General features: G+C 51.4%; 1 protein-coding gene across 6 annotated transcripts in view; it reads left to right on the forward strand.

The window, feature by feature from the left end:
- The first annotated feature begins 1277 nt into the window (after positions 1–1277).
- SYNE3 (spectrin repeat containing nuclear envelope family member 3) overlaps positions 1278–21229 on the forward strand; it is a 94996-nt gene continuing 75044 nt past the window's right edge. The window contains exon 1 of one of the 6 annotated variants that reach the window (XM_084792460.1): positions 1278–1420. In XM_084792460.1, the coding sequence (XP_084648586.1) occupies positions 1387–1420 (34 nt within the window). In that variant the 5' untranslated portion in view covers positions 1278–1386. Of the gene's footprint in view, positions 1421–1507; positions 1618–5882; positions 6291–6313; positions 6429–13990; positions 14216–21229 lie in introns of those variants that run through there. The other 5 variants (XM_084792461.1, XM_084792464.1, XM_084792462.1 and 2 more) reach the window with 5 other exon arrangements.

Genomic DNA, 21229 nt, shown 5'->3' on the forward strand with positions numbered 1-21229 from the left:
GAGGGCCAATTGATGCATTTACAGAAGCGACAGAGCCAGCTCCATCCCAGAACAAAGCACCTGAACCCTCAGTGCTTTGCTTTCCCTTTAAGACAAAGCTAATTACACCCTCCTAACTGCTTGGAGGATGGAGTAAGGATTTAACAGTGGGGGGTGGGAGGGGGCACTCAGGTTGAAAGCATTCTGAAAAGCAAAGGCCTTATCCAAAGGTGAGCATTATAGTAACTGTTAGTCACTTGCCCCCAACCCCCCCCCCCACCTGGCTGTTGTAACCCCAGGGACATGCGGCAGCAACTTGTTGGACTCAGCACCAGAGGTGTTAGACCAGGGGAGGAGGCCCTTTGTGTGGATCTTCTCAGGGTAATTATGACTTAATGAATGGGCTCCAACTAAGGAGTGTCTGAACCTCTGGTGTTGTGCTTCAAGCTAGGTCCACCCCCAGTGTTAATCCTGGGCTTTATGTAACTCTTCTGCTTCCTCCTCAACACACACATAAACACACACACACTCCCCCCCCCCCCCCCCCCCCGCCTCTCTCTCGTACCAATACGTTCTGGTTGAGAATTTAATCTCTTTTAGGAAATGGGAGGAAGGGGGCACTGTAACTGTCCTTGGGTTTGTATTGGAGCCTCTCTGTTATCATTTATAAAGTGGACTGGACACACACACACACACACACACACACACACACACACACACACACACACCAGTCATGAAGACAGAGAGAGGCTCACGTGGTACTAGTGTCTCAAGTTGTAATCTCTTTAGCAGCGGGCGTTCTATCCAGAAGAGACAGACCCAATCAGGAGGATCTGTTACTGCATGGAAGAGATAACTGTGGAGCCCTAGGGTGTTTTGTTTGTTTTGTTTTAATGAGTTTGAACAAGGTCTGAGGGGAAGCTGACAACCTGGCAGGTGGAGTGTGTCTGGCCCTAGGCAGATGCAAGTGCAAAAGCCCAGAGGCAGAAACTTAACACTTGCTGCTCAGAAGCAAGGTTGAGGGGGTGGAGCCTGTAACTGGGATTGGCCAGTGGGATGGGAAGATGCTGAGCTGGGGCAAGAAGAGCAGAAAGAAGAAATGGACATGCTTGAGTCTTGGGCTTAGTGGGAGTTCACAGCATCGAGGCTAGTGGGCTGGGGCGTGGGAAGGTATGGGTAGAGAAAGTACCTTCTATCAGGTTGACTGATGGGTGTCATTTCATTCTTTTATTTGATGATGTTGCCTGTGTCCCTTGCTCTCTCTAGGAGGACATCTGCTGATCTTTCCCCAAGTCTGGACAGGGGAGCTAATTTCCTTCCCACGACCTCCTTCTCCTCACGACTTTCTGGAATGGACTAGAGGCAAGTGAAGGCCTCGGATCGGATCCAGAGACCCTCTAGACTGACATGGACACGATATTGCCGCCCTTCTGGCCGCGAGGTTCGTCCTACGCCCGGGTTCCCCACCCGCTGTGTGGCGGGGCTCGGGGCGGGTCCCTAAGTGGGCGGGACAGTCGTGGTGTCCCCCGCCCCGCCCTGACCCGGCCCCGCCCCGCCCCGGAGCCGCCCGGGACGAAGGGCGCAGGAGGGACTCGGCCCAGCCTCCGGCGGCGCCTCGCTCCGTCCGCTCCCGGCAAGGTGAGTGAGGAAAGGGAGGTGGGAGGCCGCGCGGGGCCGGAGAGGGTCGCGCCGCAGTCCCGAGCGTACCCCAGTCCTGGCGCGTCCCCCGGGAACCGCAACGCGGGAAGTCTGGGGAACCCACGGAGGCGCGCGGGGGCGGGGGCCAGCGTGACAGCTGCGGGCGGGCGGAGCTTCGGTTCAAATGCAACCGCTCCACCGGCAGCGAAATGCCGGGCACACTAGAAGCTCGGCCCCAAGACGCTGCAGTGCCTGGGGCTGTGCGTCCCGTGAGCCGGGTGTCTTACTTGATCTCCCCTCTTCGCCTCTAGAGGCGGGCAGACTTGCCAACGCACAAGTCCCCAGGGCCCGGAACGTCCCAAGCTGGGGACTACGAGCTCGCCAGGGAGAACCTGAGAGCGCGCAGTGAGGAAGGGAAGTCCCATTCGGTGCCCTCGGTTTCTTTCAGTCACCTACCTTGCTGTGCAACCTTGGGCGAGCAGCACAGCCTTGCTGATGCCCATCCTACCTTCCTAAGGGGAACTCAGATGTTGCCTTCACTTGAAGTCAGAACTGGGCGGGCGTCTCACATAGTCTGGTTGGCATCTGTTTCAAAACTGAAAAGTGGTGTATTCAGTGCAAGGGTGGTTGACATTTAATATCTTTGGCTCTGGGGCTTCATCTCTGTAGAAATGGTTTCTTCTATAATGGATAACCAAGGTATGCTTGTAGGATGGGTTTAGTGCCAAGGGGTGGTGCGGCGGCGGGGGCAGGGGGAATGGAACATCCCATCCCTTATGGGTGGGGAAAAGTGATTCGTTTTCTAGCCGGGCAACTATGTTCTGAAGGCTAACTGGACAACCCCGTTCATCTACCCAGAAGAGAAGAAACAGGCTGAGACGGGGCTGGGGGGGGGTGGGGGGTGGGGGTGGGAGTGTGACTTGCTCAAGGCGGCACCAGCCAGGATCCCTATATTGCAAGGGAACTTGGCTTTCACGAAAGGGCTTACTCAGCCTTGCCTCTTGCTGGGGGAGAGGTGGTGGAGCCAAGAGCTCACAGGGGTCAGGAGCTGGGAGGCAGGAAGGTGTATCTGGGCCAGCGGGTTCCTTTGCTGGGTTTCCTATGAACTGTGCCCCAGAGAGACACTAGCACACGAGGGCTCCCACGTCCCCCAGGCCTGCTGACAGCCACAGCTGAATGGAGCTGCTCCCAGGAGCCAGAGAGGCCCTTCCAGGGGAGGTCTATGTAGGAATGTCGCAGGGGGCCTTATTTCTGGAGTCACTGAGGGAGGGATGAGAACCCAGGATCGTTTGTCCCCTCAGTCCTGCAAAGACCTCAGGGTGTGGCAGAGCTGTTCTGTCTCCGTGGGAACAACTGTCGGCCCTAGTGTTGGGGGTGGGGGAGTTGCTTGCTTTGGAGTGACTATGGCTCCAGCCCTACCTGGACAGCCCCTTTGTCTAGTGATACAGAGACCTGAGGTTGCTGGGGATCCTGGTGCGGCCACTCTGGAAAGCATGGCTGGGCAGGGGAGCATTGCCTCCAAAGGACTCTGGAGTCTGTAAGCCTAGAAGCTTCTGGCCTCCTGCGTCATCTTGCTGTAAGGGATCGGAGTGACCTTTGGCTTCACCTAAGTATGGGACCTCGAGCTGGTTGTTTCACCTGTCAGTCTCAGAAAAGGGGCACCCTGGCTCCCCACAGCCCCTGTGTCACTGGGCGCTATGAGCAGGGGGCGTGATATTCACAGACTGTCATGTGGTGTGGATTGGATGTAGCAACGAAGAAGTTGGTTGTGTGGTTTGGGGTATATGGGGGGCTTGATTAGGGTACCTGGGGTCTTCTCTGTTCTGTCTTTTTCCTTTCTGCTTCAATTTCCCCAAATCTGTGAAACAGTCAGTAATCTAGGTCACTTCCCTGGGGTCCTCTCAATATTGAAGGCTTGTCTTTGACTCTGGGAAGGAGGGTGGTCACAGAGCCTATAGAGGCGTTCAGATGTGGCTGTGGAGTGTCCTGTTGTACAGCTCCCAGGTCCCAAGGAGGAAGCAAGGATCCTATGATGGCATCCTGCTGGTGAGGAGACTGGTATTGCCTGCCCATAGGCTCTGTGGCTGGTCCAGGATTTGAACTCCTGACCTTTGAGTCAGGGCCATTTATTATTCCACACATCCTGTCTTGGGGCAATCCAAGGACAATGTTGCATGTGAGTCACTGGAAAAACTGCCCATCAGGTGGATCTCAGCCATCAGCAAGCCGCTGAGAGAAAGAAACAAAAACATGGGCTGGAGAGATGGCTCAGAGGTTAAGAACACTGCCTGCTCTTCCAAAGGTCCTGAGTTCAATTCCCAGCAACCACATGGTGGCTTACAACCATCTAAAATGAGATCTGGTGCCCTCTGCTGGCCTGCAGACATATATTCAGACAAAACACTGTATACTTAATAAATAAATAAATCTTTTTTAAAAAAGAAAGAAATGAGAACATGGATTGTGAACATTCCTCCGCCCCTGTAACATCAATAAATTTTTGGCACCAAGACAGAAAGTAGGAGAAGCAAATAGATGTAAGGGACACGACACCTGCCAACCTCAGGATGCTTAGCTTTGGACTTAGTGCGCATGCCTGAGACTGTGCGGCCAGGAAACAGATGGGGAGCCCTGGCTTCATCTTCTCTCATGTGATGTCACTTCCTTTCAGGGTGTCTGAGGAGATAGGTCAGGGCCATGCTCCCCAGAGCCTAGAGGGGCGGAGCAGACCAAAGGTGGCAGCCGTGGTCCATATTGTCGCTTGCCTTTTTACTGCCTTTACAACGTAAGTGTCGCCTGGACCTCACTAAGCCTGGGGCCCAAACTGCACAGGCCTAGCATCTCCTCAGTGCAGCAGGAAGTGGCTGAGGAAACTCAAAAGCTCAAAACACTAGGATGGTGGTGGGCTGAGTGGAGGACACACACCTAGGAAGGGTGAGGATAAACCGACGCCCTTAATTGGAAATCACACACCCCGTGAGGTGGCAAGGAACAAGGCTGGAAGGATGTTGGCAGTTAGGAAAGAAATCACATTTCAGTCATTTGCTAAGCGTCTGTATACATTCTAATTTGTTTAGCACATGTGGAGATTTAACTTCACACATAAGCCTGTTTTTGTTTGTTTGTTTGTTTTGAGAGAGGGGGGCAAGGGAGGGAGGGTCTCTTGTAGACTAGGGTACCCTAGAATAAATAGCTGAGGAGGGTCTTGAACTCCTGACCCTCCTAGCTCTACCTCCCCTGTGCTAGGATTGCAGTCATGTGTGACTACAACTGAGTTATGTGGTGCTGGGCATCAAAGCCAGGGCTCCGTGCATGCTACACAAGAGCGCCACAATTGAGCCTACATTCTTAGGCCAAGTTTGTTACTTTGAGACAGAGTCTCAATATGTAAACCAAGCAGGCCTTGAACCCATGAGCCTCCTGCGTCAGCTCTAGACTGCTGGGGTTCTAGACATGCCTTGGCGCGCAGGGTTTAAGTAGGTGTACAGGAGAAAGAAGGGCAAGAGGTGGTTACCGTGAAGCCAGCATGGCTGTTTCTGGGGATAACTGTTAAGGGGTGAGCCTGTTCCCTTCTTTTTGTTTTGGTTTGTTTTGGTTTTGGTTTTGGTTTCTTTGTTTTGTTTTTCGAGATCGGGTTTCTCGGTGTTAACCTTGGCTGTCCTAGACTCACTTTGTAGACCAGGCTGGCCTCGAACTCACAGCAATCCACCTGCCTCTGCCTCCCGAGTGCTGGGATTAAAAGCATGCACCACCATGCCTGGCTAAGCCTGTTCCCTTCTTAGGAGGATCCATTCTGTTCTTTTTCTTCAGCCCAGTAGACGGCTCGTGTGTGTGTGTGTGTGTGTGTGTGTGTGTGTGTGTGTGTGTGTGTGTTTTAAAGTATATGAAATGTTTGTTACATTTATTTATTGTGTGTAAATGGGCATGCATGCCATGACACCTGTGTGGAGGTCAGAGAACAGCATTTAGGATTGTGCTTTTTCCTTCTACCACGTGTGGCTGGGGATGGAACTCACATTGTCAGGCTTATCTGCAACCGACTTTATCCACTGAGCCATCCCCATGTATTTTGAAAACATTTCCGTATTCCATCATTATAAATATGAGATGTCTTACATAGTACATGTAAAATTAAAAGATAATAACCAGCATTTTCAGAGTCTTTTAGTAAATTACTCATTGTGCCTAGATGTTCATCTGGCTGGGTTAAAAAAAAAACCACACAAGCCCCACTGTATGACACATAAGTTCCCTTTATTGCAGGGACACAAGCTCCCTCTTCATTCATCCTACAAGGCCTGGCGATGGCAAAGTTGGGAATCTCAAAAGCATGCTGGCCTAAATGATTTGCACTTCCAAATTGTAAAATTATGACATTTTTGAGCTTGGAGGGACCTTAGGTCACCTGGTTCAGTTTGCTGGTTTAACCACCCAGAGAAATGCCCTGGCCAAGGTCAACATAGGGCACATATGTACACAAGGACGACAGTTCACAATGGCCGGCCACACCTGTGCATGACTCTTATAGGGATGCCACCTGTCACACTAGCCACACTCCCTGGCATCTCAGCCTCCTCCTGAGGCCAGGTTGGGCTGCGCAGGTGTCACACCTGAGATGACACTGATTTGACTATTTTCATTTTCAAGAAGACGGAAGAGACACGGTGTGCAAGGTGACTCATGAATAGAAACGTCCCCGAAGGTGGTACAGGAGCTTGGCTTGGAGTCTCGTTTCCCAGACCTCTAAGGCAGCTGCTCTTTCTCATCCTGCTTGATAATTCATCCCCAGACTGCACAGTGCCCTGGGTATGGTCAGTATCCATATGTTGTTAGGGAAACGGGTTCACAGATGTGGGGTGCTTTCCTCCAAATCCCGCTGCAGATGATGGCAAGGCAAGAGAACCTTCAGTGAGAACCGGAAAGACAGTTCTTTCATTTTTTTTTCATGTACTGGGCTGTGGACACATTGTTTTTACTCCCGAGAAGCAGAAAGTCAGGCCAGCCTGGCAGGCCACAGGGAAATGGCCTTGTGGAAAACAGATGGGTGGGGTGCTTGCAGCTGTCAGGTTGCAGGAGGCTCTGAGCTGACAGCCCAGCCTGGCCACGCCACCTCATGCACAGAATGTGCCGTCTGCAGGACAGAGGTGGGGTGCACCGGAGGCCTGCCTGGTTTTGTCCCGGTGTATCTGGCACACCCTCAAATTCCTAGCAACCTTCCCTGTTCCCATGGGGGGGGGGTGTTCTTCCGGCCTGACCTTGTGTATGAGATATTCTTACTGTCCTTGTGTTTTGAACACGGGAGACCACATGTAGCATCATGAGGGTGCTTGTAAAGTTCTGGATGTTGGAGCATTTCCAGTTTTCAGATTAGGGATGTTCAACTGATGCTTATAAGTGACAGTTGCACTGGAGAGTAAGAGAATTCCAGAATTCTAGATAGCCTTGCCTATAATTTTGCATACAGGGAAACTGAATCTCCACAACCAGACACAGGTGTGTGTGTGTGTGTGTGTGTGTGTGTGTGTGTGTGTGTGGTGGTCAGGGATCAATGTGGGGAGTTTGTTCCTAAGGAACTAGCCATCCATCTTGATTTTTGAGACACAGGGTATCTCACCGACCTGAGACTTGACTGATGTGGCTGGACTGGCCACCAAGGAGCCTTGAGTGTTCCTTCTCTCTCTATCTCTTCCCCAAGGGTCCTCCTGTTTGTTGCCCACCCAGGTCTGGGATTACAAGTGTGCCAGTGTACCACCACCACCACCACTACACACACACACACACACACACACACACACATACACACACAGACTTTTTTTTTTTTCGAGACAGGGTTTCTCTGTGTAGCCTTGGCTATCCTGGACTTGCTTTGTAGACCAGGCTGGCCTCGAACTCACAGCGATCTGCCTGCCTCTGCCTCCTGAGTGCTGGGATTAAAGGCGTGCACCACCATGCCCAGCAGACCTTTTTTTAAAATGTGGGTTCCAAGGATCAAATTCAGGTCTTTGTGCAAGCAAGCTACCTCCCAGCCTGGCTGACTCAAGTCTTCTGGTACGTCAGGGTCAAGAATGGACCTCCTGACTCTTGCCCAGTGCGTGCTCTCTCTCTCTCTCTCTCTCTCTCTCTCTCTCTCTCTCTCTCTCTCTCTCTTCTCTCTCTCTCTCTCTCTGTTACCTTCCTCCATGCCATTGTTGATGGTAGTGTGACGACATCGTGGCCCCATGAGGATGGGGAGGTTGGTTTACTGGGTTAGGCCCAGGCCATCATCACCACCACACTGGGAGTGGTGGGACTCCGGCTAAGCCTCAAGTTTTATGTGAGATCTAAAATGGCTGAGCCCCTCCCAAGAAACATTTACTAGAATAATGCCAAAGGCTGACTCATTGAGGCAGCCTCTTTCTCCCATAGTGGGAGGAGCTGACATTTGACCTTCACCAGTCTTAATTGCCTCCGCTTTACGATGGGAGGCTCTGCTTAGGTGTCTATGAAGTCTGTCCACTTGGATGCCCTATAGTAGGTATTTGGGGACCTTAGATTGGCCCACACAAAGGGAAGATTTCTTAGGTTTCTCTCCCTTTCCTTAGGCATTGGCTATGCACCCCCTTCCTGTCGCTGGGCTTCTTTTGGGTCCCACAAAGCCACACTTTCATTCTGACTTTCCTCCCCTCTCTACCTGAGGCAAGCAGTTACTTCTGCCAACTGCCTTTCCCTGGCATTCCTTCCACACCTGGTAGACAGCGCCTCCTACCCCACACCGCGCCCCCATCATGGGCTTCCATTTCCTGTTTCTTGTACTTTTGTTATTGCTTCTTAATCACTGGCTTCCAGAACTCAAGCCTGGCTCCCCACCTGCCGTTGCCCATTTATCTGCACAGCTTGCTGGCAGCCAGGAGAGTGGTAGTTATAATTATGACTTAGACAAAAGGCTTTCCAGCCTAAAGAGGACCTGACAAATGCTGGGGGGGGGGGGCAGGGAGGGAGGCAGAGAAACAGATGCTCCAGGCTGTGGAATGAACTGGGCGGGGCAGACCCTAGTGTTTCCAGGATGCACAGAGCCTCAGTGAATTCTGGAAGGGAAGACCCCAAGACAAGCTGTGACACCTGTCCTTATCTCTCAGGCCCCTTGTCAGTCAGGGGTCTGTTTGCTCCGGGAGATCTGAGGGCCAGCCCTGGAGCCTTGAGATGAGTTGGCCTATCGTCTCTCCTTGGCTGGGACACCCACACCCACACACCCACACACACTCCCACTCCCGCCCCAGCCTTCCCATTTGGATCTTGGCTCCTGGTCCCAGCCCCTGAGATTTCTGCCCACACAGTAGCACCTTCCAGCATTCAAGGCGAGGGCTGTCATTATCTCTTATCTCTGGGCCACTGTCTGAAATGTGAGCTCTGGGCCCTGCCCATTGGCTTATCTCTTCTCCAAAAACTTGAGTGACACAGAAACCACAACCAGCGTTGCCACTCAGTACAGTTTCCCTCTGGCATCTCCCAGAGGGTTGGTTCCTGGAACCCTGCAGACACTTGGATGAGCCGTGACAGAACACCTGTGGGAAAGCGGCTCAGGGGAAGAGAGGGTTTTTCTTGGCTTGGGGATGGAGCACACGGTCTGTTATTGGCAGGGAAGTGTGGCGTGCTTGGCTCGCTTTCTCTGCCATTTACTTCAGCCTGGACCCCAGCGCAGGAGTGCTGCTGCCCATCTTCATGGTGGGCCCTCCCTCATCAGGTAATCCTCTCTGGAACCACCCTCCTAGCCACACCCAGAGGTTTGTTTCCATAGTGATCCTAGATCCAGTCAAGTGGATGATGAAGATTAGCTATCACAGACACCAAATGGATGATGCACAGACCTCTATATAAAACATGTCCTTAAGTAACTCACGAGTGCTACACACATCTTTCCCCTCTTTTCTTTTAAGTGTGCTTCTATTTGTTCTTAGGATCTCTCTACAGGCACGCATCACTACGCCCAGCTCTTACTGTGTAGCTCTCTCTGGCTGACCTAGAACTCGCTGTGGTCCTCCTGCCTCAGCCTCCCAGGGGCTGGGATTATAACATGAGCCATCACATTGGTTTTCGTGCACTTGAAGCCAACTCTAGATCACATGTAATCCCAACCTAAGATGTATACCATGTGGATTGTCGCTAGGCTGTATTATTCAGGGAAGAGTAAAACGAAGTCTACTCAGGGCGGTGCTGCGTCTGTTCTCTGAATAGTATTTTCTGTCTGTCTGGTTGCATGTGGATGTGGAGGGTCGACTGCGCCCATGGAACAAGCGCATGGGGCCAGTGATGGGTGGGCTGGGCATAGAGGGGATTCTCTGCCCAGTCTGCCTCCTCCACCAGTCAGCCAGACCCTTGCTGAGGACCAGCCTTGTGCGCTGCGTTCTTTATCTCTCCTTCTATCCCACAGCAATTCAGAGAGGCACGCTGACATCACCCCTGCTTGACAGAGGGTTAAATAACCCGCCCTTGTCAGCTTCAGGTGCCAATGGAGTTAGACGGTTGAATTCAGGTGCTCACATGCAGGGATCTCAGCCTGATTGTGAAGACGGAGAGCAAACCCGTCTAACCTCCAGCCTCCCGGCCAGGCAGCTCTCCTCTGTAGCTCCAGGGCCTCCTGTGCCAAGCTAGTCCTCACAGGAAATCCTTCCCCCAAGCCATGGGCCCAGGAATGCCTTAGGTCCTCCAGAGCCAGGGCCCCACCCTGGAGCACCCGCCCCATTCCCTCCCCCTTCTCCCCAGAACTCCATTTGCAATCTAGACTTGCTGACCACAGGCTGGAGGTTGTAGGTAGCACGTGAGCCAGCTGGGGTTGCCAGGTTAAACGGTCGGTCGGGTTGGTCGTTCACTCAGCACTGGGCAGCCAGCCTGATTGAGTAATTTGCTTACTTGTCTATTTATGGAGTTCAAACTCAACTTTGCTTGGAAATGATTTTAAGGAATGGGTATTTTTAAAAGGTTCTTTTCTGGAGGCTTTTCTTGTTTCTGCTTTTTCCCTCTGGCTAAAAAACCACCCAGGTGCCAGGCTGGCTGCTCCGAGGTGAGGTCTTGGCTTCATTGAGGAGGACTGAGGATGGCCTGTGAGTTCCTGTGTTTGTCACCCACAGGAAGTGGCAAGGTTAGTCACAAAGCTCCTAGCGGGAGTTGGCTGTGGTCTGGAAGCCAGAGAGACACGTGCTTGTGGCTGGGACCCGAGCTCTTCCGCTCTGTAACCTCCATACCCTGGACTACTGCATTCTTTCAATGTACTTGGCCTTGACTGAGATGGAATGGGTAGCAGTATGCTAGGGCCACATCCCTGCTCGGTGGGAACAGTTTGGTGGATAAGAAGGATGCTCGAACATCGACCTTGCCAGCTGGTGATAGCCTGGAGGGAGGGAAGTTCAGAGGGCTGGGAGGGGTACCAGGAAAGACTTTGTGCATAGCCTGGAAAGCCTTTAGACACGCATTCGTGTGTGTGCATGTGCACACACACATGCACGCTCATGTGCACATGTGCATGGCCAGAGGAAACCATTTGGAGTCTATTCCCCGCTTCCACCCTGTGGGTCCTGGAGAACGGAACTCGCGTCATCAGCCTTGGTGGCAGGCCCCCTCACCTGCAGAGTCATCTAGCTGATGGAAAAGGCCTTTTCATTTCAACCAAGAGCAGTCTTGCTGGGCCTCAACTCCCTCTTCTGGGAAGAGTGGGGCTGGGAGGAGCTCCTTTTATCATCTTGCTGGGTCCCCCAAGAAGTCAGGAGGCCTCACAGAGCAAAGTATTTCTTACATCATCTCTCTTCCTATGCAAAGATGGGTTCCAGTTTAGTCACTTTCTTTCCCCTGGGCCTGAGGTACAGTCTGATAGGCCTGGTGGAGACCTGGGTTCTCTAGACTGTAAAATATCTTGGCTGTCATAACCTTCTGGTACAGCACTGACAAGTGGCTGGCCACACCTTCCCTGCCCCCTGAGCATCCATCCACATCAGGACAGTCCTCCCTGGGTGCTCCCAAGCATGGAGGAAAGGCAGCAGGAAGCTGAGCACTTCTGCCCCCTCCACCCACCGCACCTGCAGGGAGTTGAACTGACACAGCTGCTGGTGACTCTGTCCTCAGCTCAGGTGACAGGCTGTAGGCTGCATACCTTTTGCCTTTTTCTCTTATGGGATTAATCTGGGTGTGGGGAGCAGCAAGGGCTCCAGCACAGTGGGACCTGCTGTCTGATTTCCAGGCTTGACCTCCTGGTTCTCAATGTAGAACTCAGAGCAGAGCTCCAAGCCAAGGACAATGCAGGACTGATAAGAGACATTGAGTATTACAAGGTCAGGGCTCCAGATATGTGGAAAGGGGTGACCTGAACTTCTGATCCTCCTGCCTCCAGAGTGATGGGATTACAGGCATGTGCCATGACCACACTTGGGTACAGGCAGTGCTGGGAATTGAGCCTAGGGCTGTGCGTGTACCTTGAAGGCACTCTGCATGCTCAGTTACATCCCTGGCTCTTTCTGGTTCTTTGAACAGTACTGATTAAAGGATGCTTCCACGGTCACTTGGGTTGCTAGCGGGCCAATAGAATCAGGCATCTCTGCAAGTAAGGCCATTTCTTTTGAAAACTCCCAGGCAGTTCTAATGGGTGAGGATGGTTAAGAGCCCTGGGGTGGCCTGGGACAGCCTGGGACACTCCAGGGTGGCACTAATTTGTCCTCTTTCCATTAGTCCCCCTCACTGTCTGTCAAGAAGCAAGCTTCTGTGCAAACTAGAGACACCATTCAGAGAGACGTACTCAAATGTGTGTCTATCCAGCCCGCTGGTTTCTTAGGATGTGTAATAGACGTGCCATTGATCCTGCTTCCTTATGTGAGGCAACCGTAAAAAGTTTCCTTTTACTTAAGTCAGGAGGGAATGAAGGAACAATCTACACTTTTGTGGTGGCTCCATTCATTCCTTTGAGACACACTTGCAAGACCTCCGGCGACTCTGTACCACACCGGGAAGCCAAGCATCAGGCATGATGTTGTGCGTACAAGTGGCGGAAGGGGTGGGGCCGATGTCCTGGAGGAGCCCTCACCTCAGATCCCAGGACTCTCCAGGGAGCTAGGGTACACTGGAGTGGCTGAGGGTTAGCATAGGGGTTTCCCAGGAGGCTTTGAGTCATCCTTTGGGCCTGGTGTGGGGAATTCGCTCCCTATGGTCTGTTTGCCTCTTCCCAGAGAATACTGAGATCTTCTCTCTGGTCCTCAGAATATTCTCCTGGAGTCACCATTGTCCTATAAATTTGGAGAATATATTACAGGGCTTCTGTGCCCACAGGTGCCCGGGACCTCACTGGAACAGGGGCCAATTGCTCATTCAGGAGCCTTGAGGCAGGCAGGGGATGGGGGGGCTGCTGGTTCCTGTTCACACCTGTAGTCCTGTACTTAGGAAGGCTGAGACAGGAGCATTGCTGTGAATTACAGTCCGGCCACAGGAGTGTGAAGCAGGTTTCCGTGCAGTGTCTGCTGATTGACTGGGAGTCTGGGTCAGGGAACTCGTTTGTCCATTTGCTCAGCAAATACCCAGCTCTTTCGAACAATGCCCTTGCAGGGCCCCTCGGGAATTTACATCCAATTGATCTGGGAGCTTGCTGACGGGATTAATTTAATCAGCTTCTTTACCCTGGGGTGGGAGCTTTCATAACTCCTTCCTGCTTGCCCCACATTCTTGGAGGACCAGCATTGTGGAGGTCCCCACAGCTAGGGGTGACCCCAGACTGAGGGCATTGCTCCACAGAGAGTTCCAGGTCAGAGGCTCCAGCCTACACACAAACCTTTAGGAAGGATTATGTTTTTCTGAGTTTCTTCTAGACAGGTGAGGAAGCTTTCAGAAGGTTCCAGAAACAGGATTGTGGAGTGGCCATTGGAAGAATTGAGTCCTCCAGGTGTCGTGCCAGAAACACTAGAGTTAAGTCTCTGACTAGTTTTAACTTTGGTGTTTTGTATTTTAAAATTCAGCATCAAGCTGGATGTGGTGGTGCACGCCTTTAATGCCAGCACTGAGGAGGCAGAGGCAGGTGGATCTCTGTGAGTTCAAGGCCAGCCTGGTCTACAAAGTGGGCCTAGAACAGCCAAAGAAACCATGTTTCAAAAAAAAAATCAGAAAAATTTCATTTTATATTATGATGGTGATTATTAATTTTTATGTGGTTTTATTTATTTTTAAGTCCTGCTATGTAGCCCTGGCCTGATAATTGCTTTATAATCCAGGCTGGTCTTGAACTTGTGACCTCCCAAGTGCTGGGATTTCAGTCGTGTACTCCATGCTCTGCATGGTTTTCCTTTTTTGTGTTTGGAGGTGGGTGTGTCCTCACGGATGCTGTTGCCTCAGTTCACTGGGTGTGTGCAGTGTCACTCTGAATGTCAAAGCTGTGCCCCAGGAGATGAAACTCAGGCACAGAAGGCAAAGACTGACCAGAAGCAGCTGACTTTAGAAGCAGGATGAACTGAGCCAGGGTCTTCTTTGTCCAGTGTAGAGATGGGGACACCCAGCCATCAATCCCTGGTGGAAGTGTCCCTTTGTGGTCCCCAGAAGAAGCTGCTTGGTTTCTGGCCGACTCTAAGAGCATACATACAGGCTGCAGGACACTGTGAGTGGCCAAGAGGGGAGGGGAGGGGAGGGAAGGGGAGGGGAGGGAAGGGGAGGGGAGGACCTTGGGAGGGGACATGAGGATGGAAGTAGGTGGTCAGCTGCCCTCAGTTGGCCTCAGATGGAAAATTCACCTGAGCTCAGTACTTGCCACGTAAGTGTTCTGTGGAGATTTACATGAAAATGTCCCCATAGGCTCATAGGGTGTGCCTAAACCTTAGGGATTAGGACCAGTGGTTGGAGTAGGTGTGGCCTGGTTGGAGAAAGTGTGTGGACACAACAAATAAATAAGTAAATAAAGACATATGTACATGCATGCATATATACATCCATATCAGTGGTCAAACCTGCAACCCTTGCCAGCTGCTCAACAGCTCTAGGGAAATCACAAGATGCATAGGCCAGTATATAAGGCGCCCTCCTCTGTGACCAAAGGAATTCATCCTCCCACAACGTGGTGGCAGTTTTGCTCTTTGTGGGTCCACTTAGGACCTTGGCATTTGCCTTTCATGCAAAGTCCATGGCCCGTCCCTTTCTTCCAGGAACTCAGTTAAAGCCAACATTGTCTGAGAGGAGGGAGGAGACAGTTTAGAAAGCTAGGTGGGATTGTGTGCATGGTGTGTGTGTGTGTGTGTGTGTGTGTGTGTGTGTGTGTGTGTGTGTGTGTACATGCCCCACCCCCAGAGGGGGTGAAAATTGGGGGTTTTACATTTTGACCGTCCTTTTCCACTACCTAGCTGGGTTCCCTCAGGTGCTCCAGGGAGAGTGAGAGCCCTTCCAGCTCGCGCTGGCTGGAGAGAGCTCTGCACACAGCTGCCAGCACTGTTCTCTTCTTTGGTCTGACTGTGATCACCCAACACAAGCCACCTCAGAGGGAGGGGAAGGGAAGCAAAGCGGAGAAAGGGGGACAGCAGTCTGCTGCCTCCACTGAGGCCCAGGCCAGTGCAGTCAGCGCTTAGAAAACAAAGGGCTCCCTAGGATCCTGAGGTGGGGGTTGCACTTTTCCTGCTGCCTAGGGGTTTTGACTAGTTCCCATTCTGTGTTTGCAAGGGGTCACCCATTGGGCCATGTGACTTTCTGTCACCCAACTTGCAGCAAGACCTGTGACGCACCAGAGACTGTCTCCTGGGGGGACTTCATTTCCCTAGGGGCCAAGAGTCATGGCTGGCAGGCTGTGGGGATTGTAATAAGAATGTACTGGCTCTTAGCAAGGCTTGGAGACATCAGGCTGACCACCTGTGTATGTAAAGCATGTGCCTAGGGATGGAGTCTCTCTCCCCACCTCTTTGTGGCCCATCATGAAGGGGATGCAGACCTGCTCCTTCCCAAAGGACTTTGGGAAGGACAAGGAGGCAGAATGATTTGCTGTGTGACCTTGCTCAGGTTACTTAGCCTCTCTGAGCCTGTCATAGGTTTCTTTCTTCCTTTCTTTCTTTCTTTCTTTCTTCCTTCCTTCCTTCCTTCCTTCCTTCCTTCCTTTTTTTGAGACAGGGTTTCTCTGAGTAGTCTTGGTTGCCCGGGACTCACTTTGTAGACCAGGCTGGCCTCAAACTCACAGAGATCCTCCTGCCTCTGCCTCCCAAGTGCTGGGATTAAAGGCAAGTGCCACCACCGTCAGGCTATCTTGGATTTCTTATCTATTTAAGGAGTAGGAGGGCCTGGTGTGGTGGTGTACGCTTTTAGCCTTTAATCCCAGCATTTGGGAGACTAGGCAGGTGAATCTCTGTGAGTTCAAGGCCAGCCTGGTCTACAGAGAGAGCTCCAGGGCAGCCAAGGCAACAGGAGGATTCAAGGAACTTATATGAACTCTGCTGGATGTTTGGTATCCTGGTAGCAGTGATGTCAGTTTATGGGGACTAGGGAGGCAGGGGGAAAAGGAAGGGCCCATAGGAGCATAGGCAAGCTGGGGTGAACCTGGGAGCTGCATGGGGCCCTGCTTCAAGCAGCCATGTCGGAAGACAGGCAGTAAAGGGAGAAGGGCTGAGGAAGGAGAGTGTCCAGCACCAGGCTGTTGGAAGAGTCCGTGCCTAGACACTGCTAGTCCCTCACAAGACCCTCATCCCTCTGCCTCACACACCCTGGAAGATTCTCTGAGAAACTAGTGGAAGTACCCTGGTGTTTCCCCCCACCCCCACCCCCATCCACCAAGAGCCTTTCAGGTCCTCCCCTCATCCTCCAAAAGCCTGGCCCCTTTATTAAATCGATTAAACCCGAGTGCTCTGGGCTGTTTTATAGGACCTGAGAATTGGCGAAGATATTTTCCTCAGAATGAAAGTGAAGTCACCCACCTTACACATAAGGAAATCCAGGAGCGGAGAAGTTAATACCCTGAGGTAGTGCAGCCAGCAGATGAGGAAGCCAGATTTAGTTGTCACTCTGAAGACTTGGAAGCCTGTCTGGTTTCTAGATCGTGGGCAGGGAATGTTGTACTGGACTCTCTTAACATGAAAAATCTGGGAACTCTGAACTTACTAGCTTTGTTGCCGTAAAGCCAGCCTTCCTTCGTTCTTTCCTTCCTTTCTTCTTTTGTTTGTTTGTTTTGTTGAGACAAGGTTCCTGTATGTAGTCTGGCTGCCCTGGAACTTACTCTGTAGACCAGGCTGGTCTCAAACTCATAGATCCTCCTGCTTCTGCCTCCCAAGTGCTGGGACTAAAGGTGTGCGTTGCTACCACTACCACCACCACCACCACTGCTCCTGCCAGAGGCTTTTCAATTAAAAAATGAGGACTGGGAAGATGGCTTAGCCTGCTGGTCTTACTGAGTACCTGAGTTCCTGCTCCCTGAACCTTGGTCAGAGGCTTGTAGTCATCTATAACTCTAGCTTTAGGGGATCTGATTCTCTTTTCTGGTCTCCCCAGAAACTTGCACTCACATACAAATACCTAGGTGTACACACACACGTACACACACACACACACACACACACACACACACACACACACACCTGCACATAATCTAAAAATTAGATCAAAATACCAGTGCCCTTAGTTCTGTTGCTTTTAGGAAATTTATTTGTTACCATTATTCCTATTTGAGAAGAGGTGTCATACAGCTCAGGCTGGCCTTGGCATCCTTTTTGTGGCTGAGGATGACGCAGTACTGGCCATTCAGGCTTGTACCAGCAGCAGCTAGATTATATTCCAAAAGTGTACTGAGCATTACTGTTTGTGCTGTTTCCCACATTTGTTTCCATCTCTACTTTTTTCTGACACAATGAAGCTGAGCATAGTATCGTTAAAAATGGTGGCCCACTGGCCAGATGCCACCGGCTCTTGTCAATCATGTGTTGTTGGAGCATAGCCAGCTCCTTCAGGGGTCATCTGCGGCTGCTTTCACACCCCCAGGGCAGGTTTGAGGAGCAATGACAGAGACCATGTGGCCACATAGTGTATTTACTGTCTGACCCTTTCCAGGAAAGCTTGCTGGCTGGTGCCTGGTCCAGGAGCACACTGTTGGGCAGCCTCTTTCCTTCCCTTCAGCCCTGGCCTCAATTAGTCATCACATTTCTCACGGCAAATGGCCCAGAGTGTTCCATGGGGTTGGATGCCACTTATTTTCCTTTGTTGTTCTCTCTTTGCTGGACTGCTCCATGCACCTCTGCTTTCTTTTCTCAGCAGGGCAGTCATTTGGTGAATGCATGATTTAACCAACACTTATGCAGAGCCCACTGTGTGCCCGCAGGGCGCAGGTTTTAAGTACTTTTAGCCATAGCAAACCTCAGGTTGCAGTCAGCAGGTCACAGGACTGATTTTGGTGCAGGAGGTGTGACGGCCATTGGCTGGTGCTGTGTTAAAGTCAGGCTTGAATCCAGGCAGGCTGGCGCTCGACTCTCCTGCTCAGATCAGCTGTGAGGAGGTGTCCTGGGGAAATCGGCCATGTGCGGGGCAACTCCTGTGTACAGTTGTTCAGGCTGTGACTCACAGGCGTTTGTCCTACTCCACCCAGCAGCCCACACCACCCAGATTTAGCTCTGCTCTGCTCTTTGATGGCTGGCTGCTTGGCCCAAGTGACCACAAATGGTGCCTTGTTGATTAAATTGGCCCCATGCTATATAGAAGGCCAAACCCAGCAGTGCCTAGGGGTCTATGGTGGCTTATCCCTGAAGAGCTCTGCTTCTTCCTAATCTAAGGGCCCTGGGGCTTACCAGCGATGAAGCAAATGATAAATCCACACATCATCCACTTGTACTGAGAAATCCAAATACATTGATCGTGACTGTCTAGGAATCAGGAACCCAGGAGAGAGAGAGAGAGAGCTCAAGCCATCTCTTCTATAGAACCGCCGGGGCCCCTTACAGCAATAGCCAGGATTGCTATGGCAAGCTCCTTAGTTTTCCCTGGGTCAGAAGCCTTAGGGAGGCTCATAAGAATTTCAGACATTCTCTCTGGGAGAAAAAAAAAGTCCCAAAGGCTCCGTACAGTGACAGCTGTACATGGCACCTGGTGTCCCTTCCAGGAGCCCAACAACAACAATCCATTTTGGAAAAGGACATTAGTGAGCACCTCCAAAGGACACATATACTCTGGTGGTGGGTTCCTGAAGGTAGCCTCAAATTTGGGGAACTGAGGCACAGGTGTGGGGAGTACTCAGTACAGAAGCCATTGTTCCAGCGGAGGGACAAGGCTGACCGGTTGGGTCAGGGTCAGCGGAGAGCAGGGTGGCACGATCCTGTTTGCTCACCTCTGTGATCTCTTGCCCACCAGCCTCGAGTGGGCGTTGAAATGTGACCTGTCATCAGATGAATCTGGCATCTCCCAGGCTCAGGAGAAAAGAGATGCTGACCATGGTATCTGTGGGAAGATACCACACCCACATGACTGGGGATAGTGTCTACTTTGCTGTCCATGCTATGTCCAATGCTACTGTAGACTCCCTGGCAGCCTTGTACTTTGGGAATACACGAGGATGTTTCACCAGGCCCAATAGCTCTAAGCCCAAGCCATGCACGCTGCCATGTTGTCCCCACATCATGGATGAATGTTCCCACGGAGGGGGTAGCCCAATGGAGCCGAGATGCCATCCTTGTCTATCTCTGCAGTCTTCTGGGTGTGGGGGAAGTCCTGCTCTGACTCAAAAAGGAAGCCCCCCCTCGGTTGTCTGTGACTCACTTCCTCATTCAGGTTACCGGTTCCCTGCTTGGCACCATTGCTGACAACAGACACATGTGAGGGATGCTTTCCAAGTCAGAGTCTTAATGGCCCGTCTGATCTGGGAAGGAGAACTGACCACTCTGAGCCTCAGTTTCTCCAGCAGGAAGGTGGAGAGTTCCTGAGTCCTGGTATTCAGCTTGTCAGTGTAGTTACACATGGCTACTGCTAGGCTGGCCCCACGTGGGAGATCCTGCTATTGTAATTATTAACATTTGATTCAAGCTACAGGACCCTTCTCTGGCATGTGTACATGACCTTGACAGTGCAATTGTAGGTCACTGATTAACGTAAAGTTGGGGAGATGAGTTACCTTTCAGTAGCACTGGCTGTGGAGAATGTCTGGTCACTTTTCTTTTGTACAATTAGTGTGTGTGTGTGTGTGTGTGTGTGTGTGTGTGTGTATGTGTGTGTGTGTGTATGTGCATGCATGCACATGCATGCAAGCTATAGTATACATATGAAGATAAAAGGCCAACTGTGAGATTGGTTTTCTCTTTTCTCTTGGGTTTGTGGGTTCTGGGGAATCAGACTTAGGGGTTAGTTTTGGTAGCAAGCGCCTTTACCTGTTGAGCCATCTTTCTGCTTGTTTTTGTTTGTTTGTTTTCTGGGACAGCGTCTCTCAGTGTAGACATGGCTGTCCTGGAACTTTCTGTGTAGACCAGGCTGGCCTCAAACTCACAGAATTCCACCTGCATCTGCCTCCCGACTGCTGGGGTTAAAGGCGTGCTCTATCTACCATGCCCAGTCCTGCTGAGCCATCTTGAGGGCCTGCAGTTTTTCATATTGTTTGAGGTGAAGTCTTACGTAGACCAGGCTGGCTTGTTGCCAGAGGATGACCTTGAAGGCCTGGAGCTACGGCCTCTGACCTCTCAAGTGCTGCAGCTGGGCTGCGCTTTCCTCACCGTTTGTTTTGAACTCTTGCGTCTCAATCTTTAATCATTCTGAGTTAGGATTTGTGTTTGGTCTGAAGGAGGGCTCCAGCTAGTTGTTATTATGTCCAACATGTTTTGTTGAAAACATCCTTTCCAGATAAATACTCTTTGTGCCTTTGATGGAAACTAAGTATCTGTCTATATAAGGGTAATCATTTCTTTATCTGAAGGTCCCAGTGAAGAAATAGGACACCCCTCCCCACCCTCCCGAGAGGCCCAGGTTTTTATTGTTGTTATATTGGTTTGGTTTGGCTTTTTTTTTTCTTTTTGAGACAGGGTTTCTCTGTGCAGCCTTGGCTGTCCTGGACTTGTTTTTGTAGATGAGGCTGGCCTCGAACTTACAGCGATCCACCTGCCTCTGCTTCCCTAGATACTGGGACTAATGGAGTGCGCTAGCATACCTGGTTCCAGGTTTTGGTTTGGTTTGGTTTTGCCAAGTTGAATCCTGGCCATAGCTTTATCCCTGTGATGCTCTGTGGTCCTGGCAAGCTAGGTGTGTGTTTCCCTCCCGTGCTCCCAGCGCTCTGGGAGACTAAGCGAGGTTTCCTCCAGTCTGAAGCCACTCTTGGCTCAGTAGATGTCATCTCAAAGTAAGATCCCAGGTGACTCTTGGCTAAACTTCAGACTCATATCTGAAAAACTAAGAACGGGATCCATGGGACATGCAGAGACTGAGGAATTTGCCCAGAACCTTCCTCTTCTGGCTCTTTAGGGGGCTTTATTGTGCCGCTACCTTGCAGCCAAAGACTTAGAACCACAGTCAGCTCTGGGTGGTCCTAGCCTGGCCCTGTGAGAGCCAGGCTTGTTTTCCTGAGAATGTCAGTGAATGCTCATTGGCTCCTCTGTGCCACTGTATGAGGGCTTTGTGCACTGAGCAGGGGATACATTTTGATGGATTAGCAGTCCAGGGTTGAATAGACGGGCATGCTGGC

Source organism: Acomys minous (assembly GCF_964271855.1).
Source record: "Acomys minous genome assembly, chromosome: 8".
In the NCBI taxonomy this organism is placed as follows: domain Eukaryota; kingdom Metazoa; phylum Chordata; class Mammalia; order Rodentia; family Muridae; genus Acomys; species Acomys minous.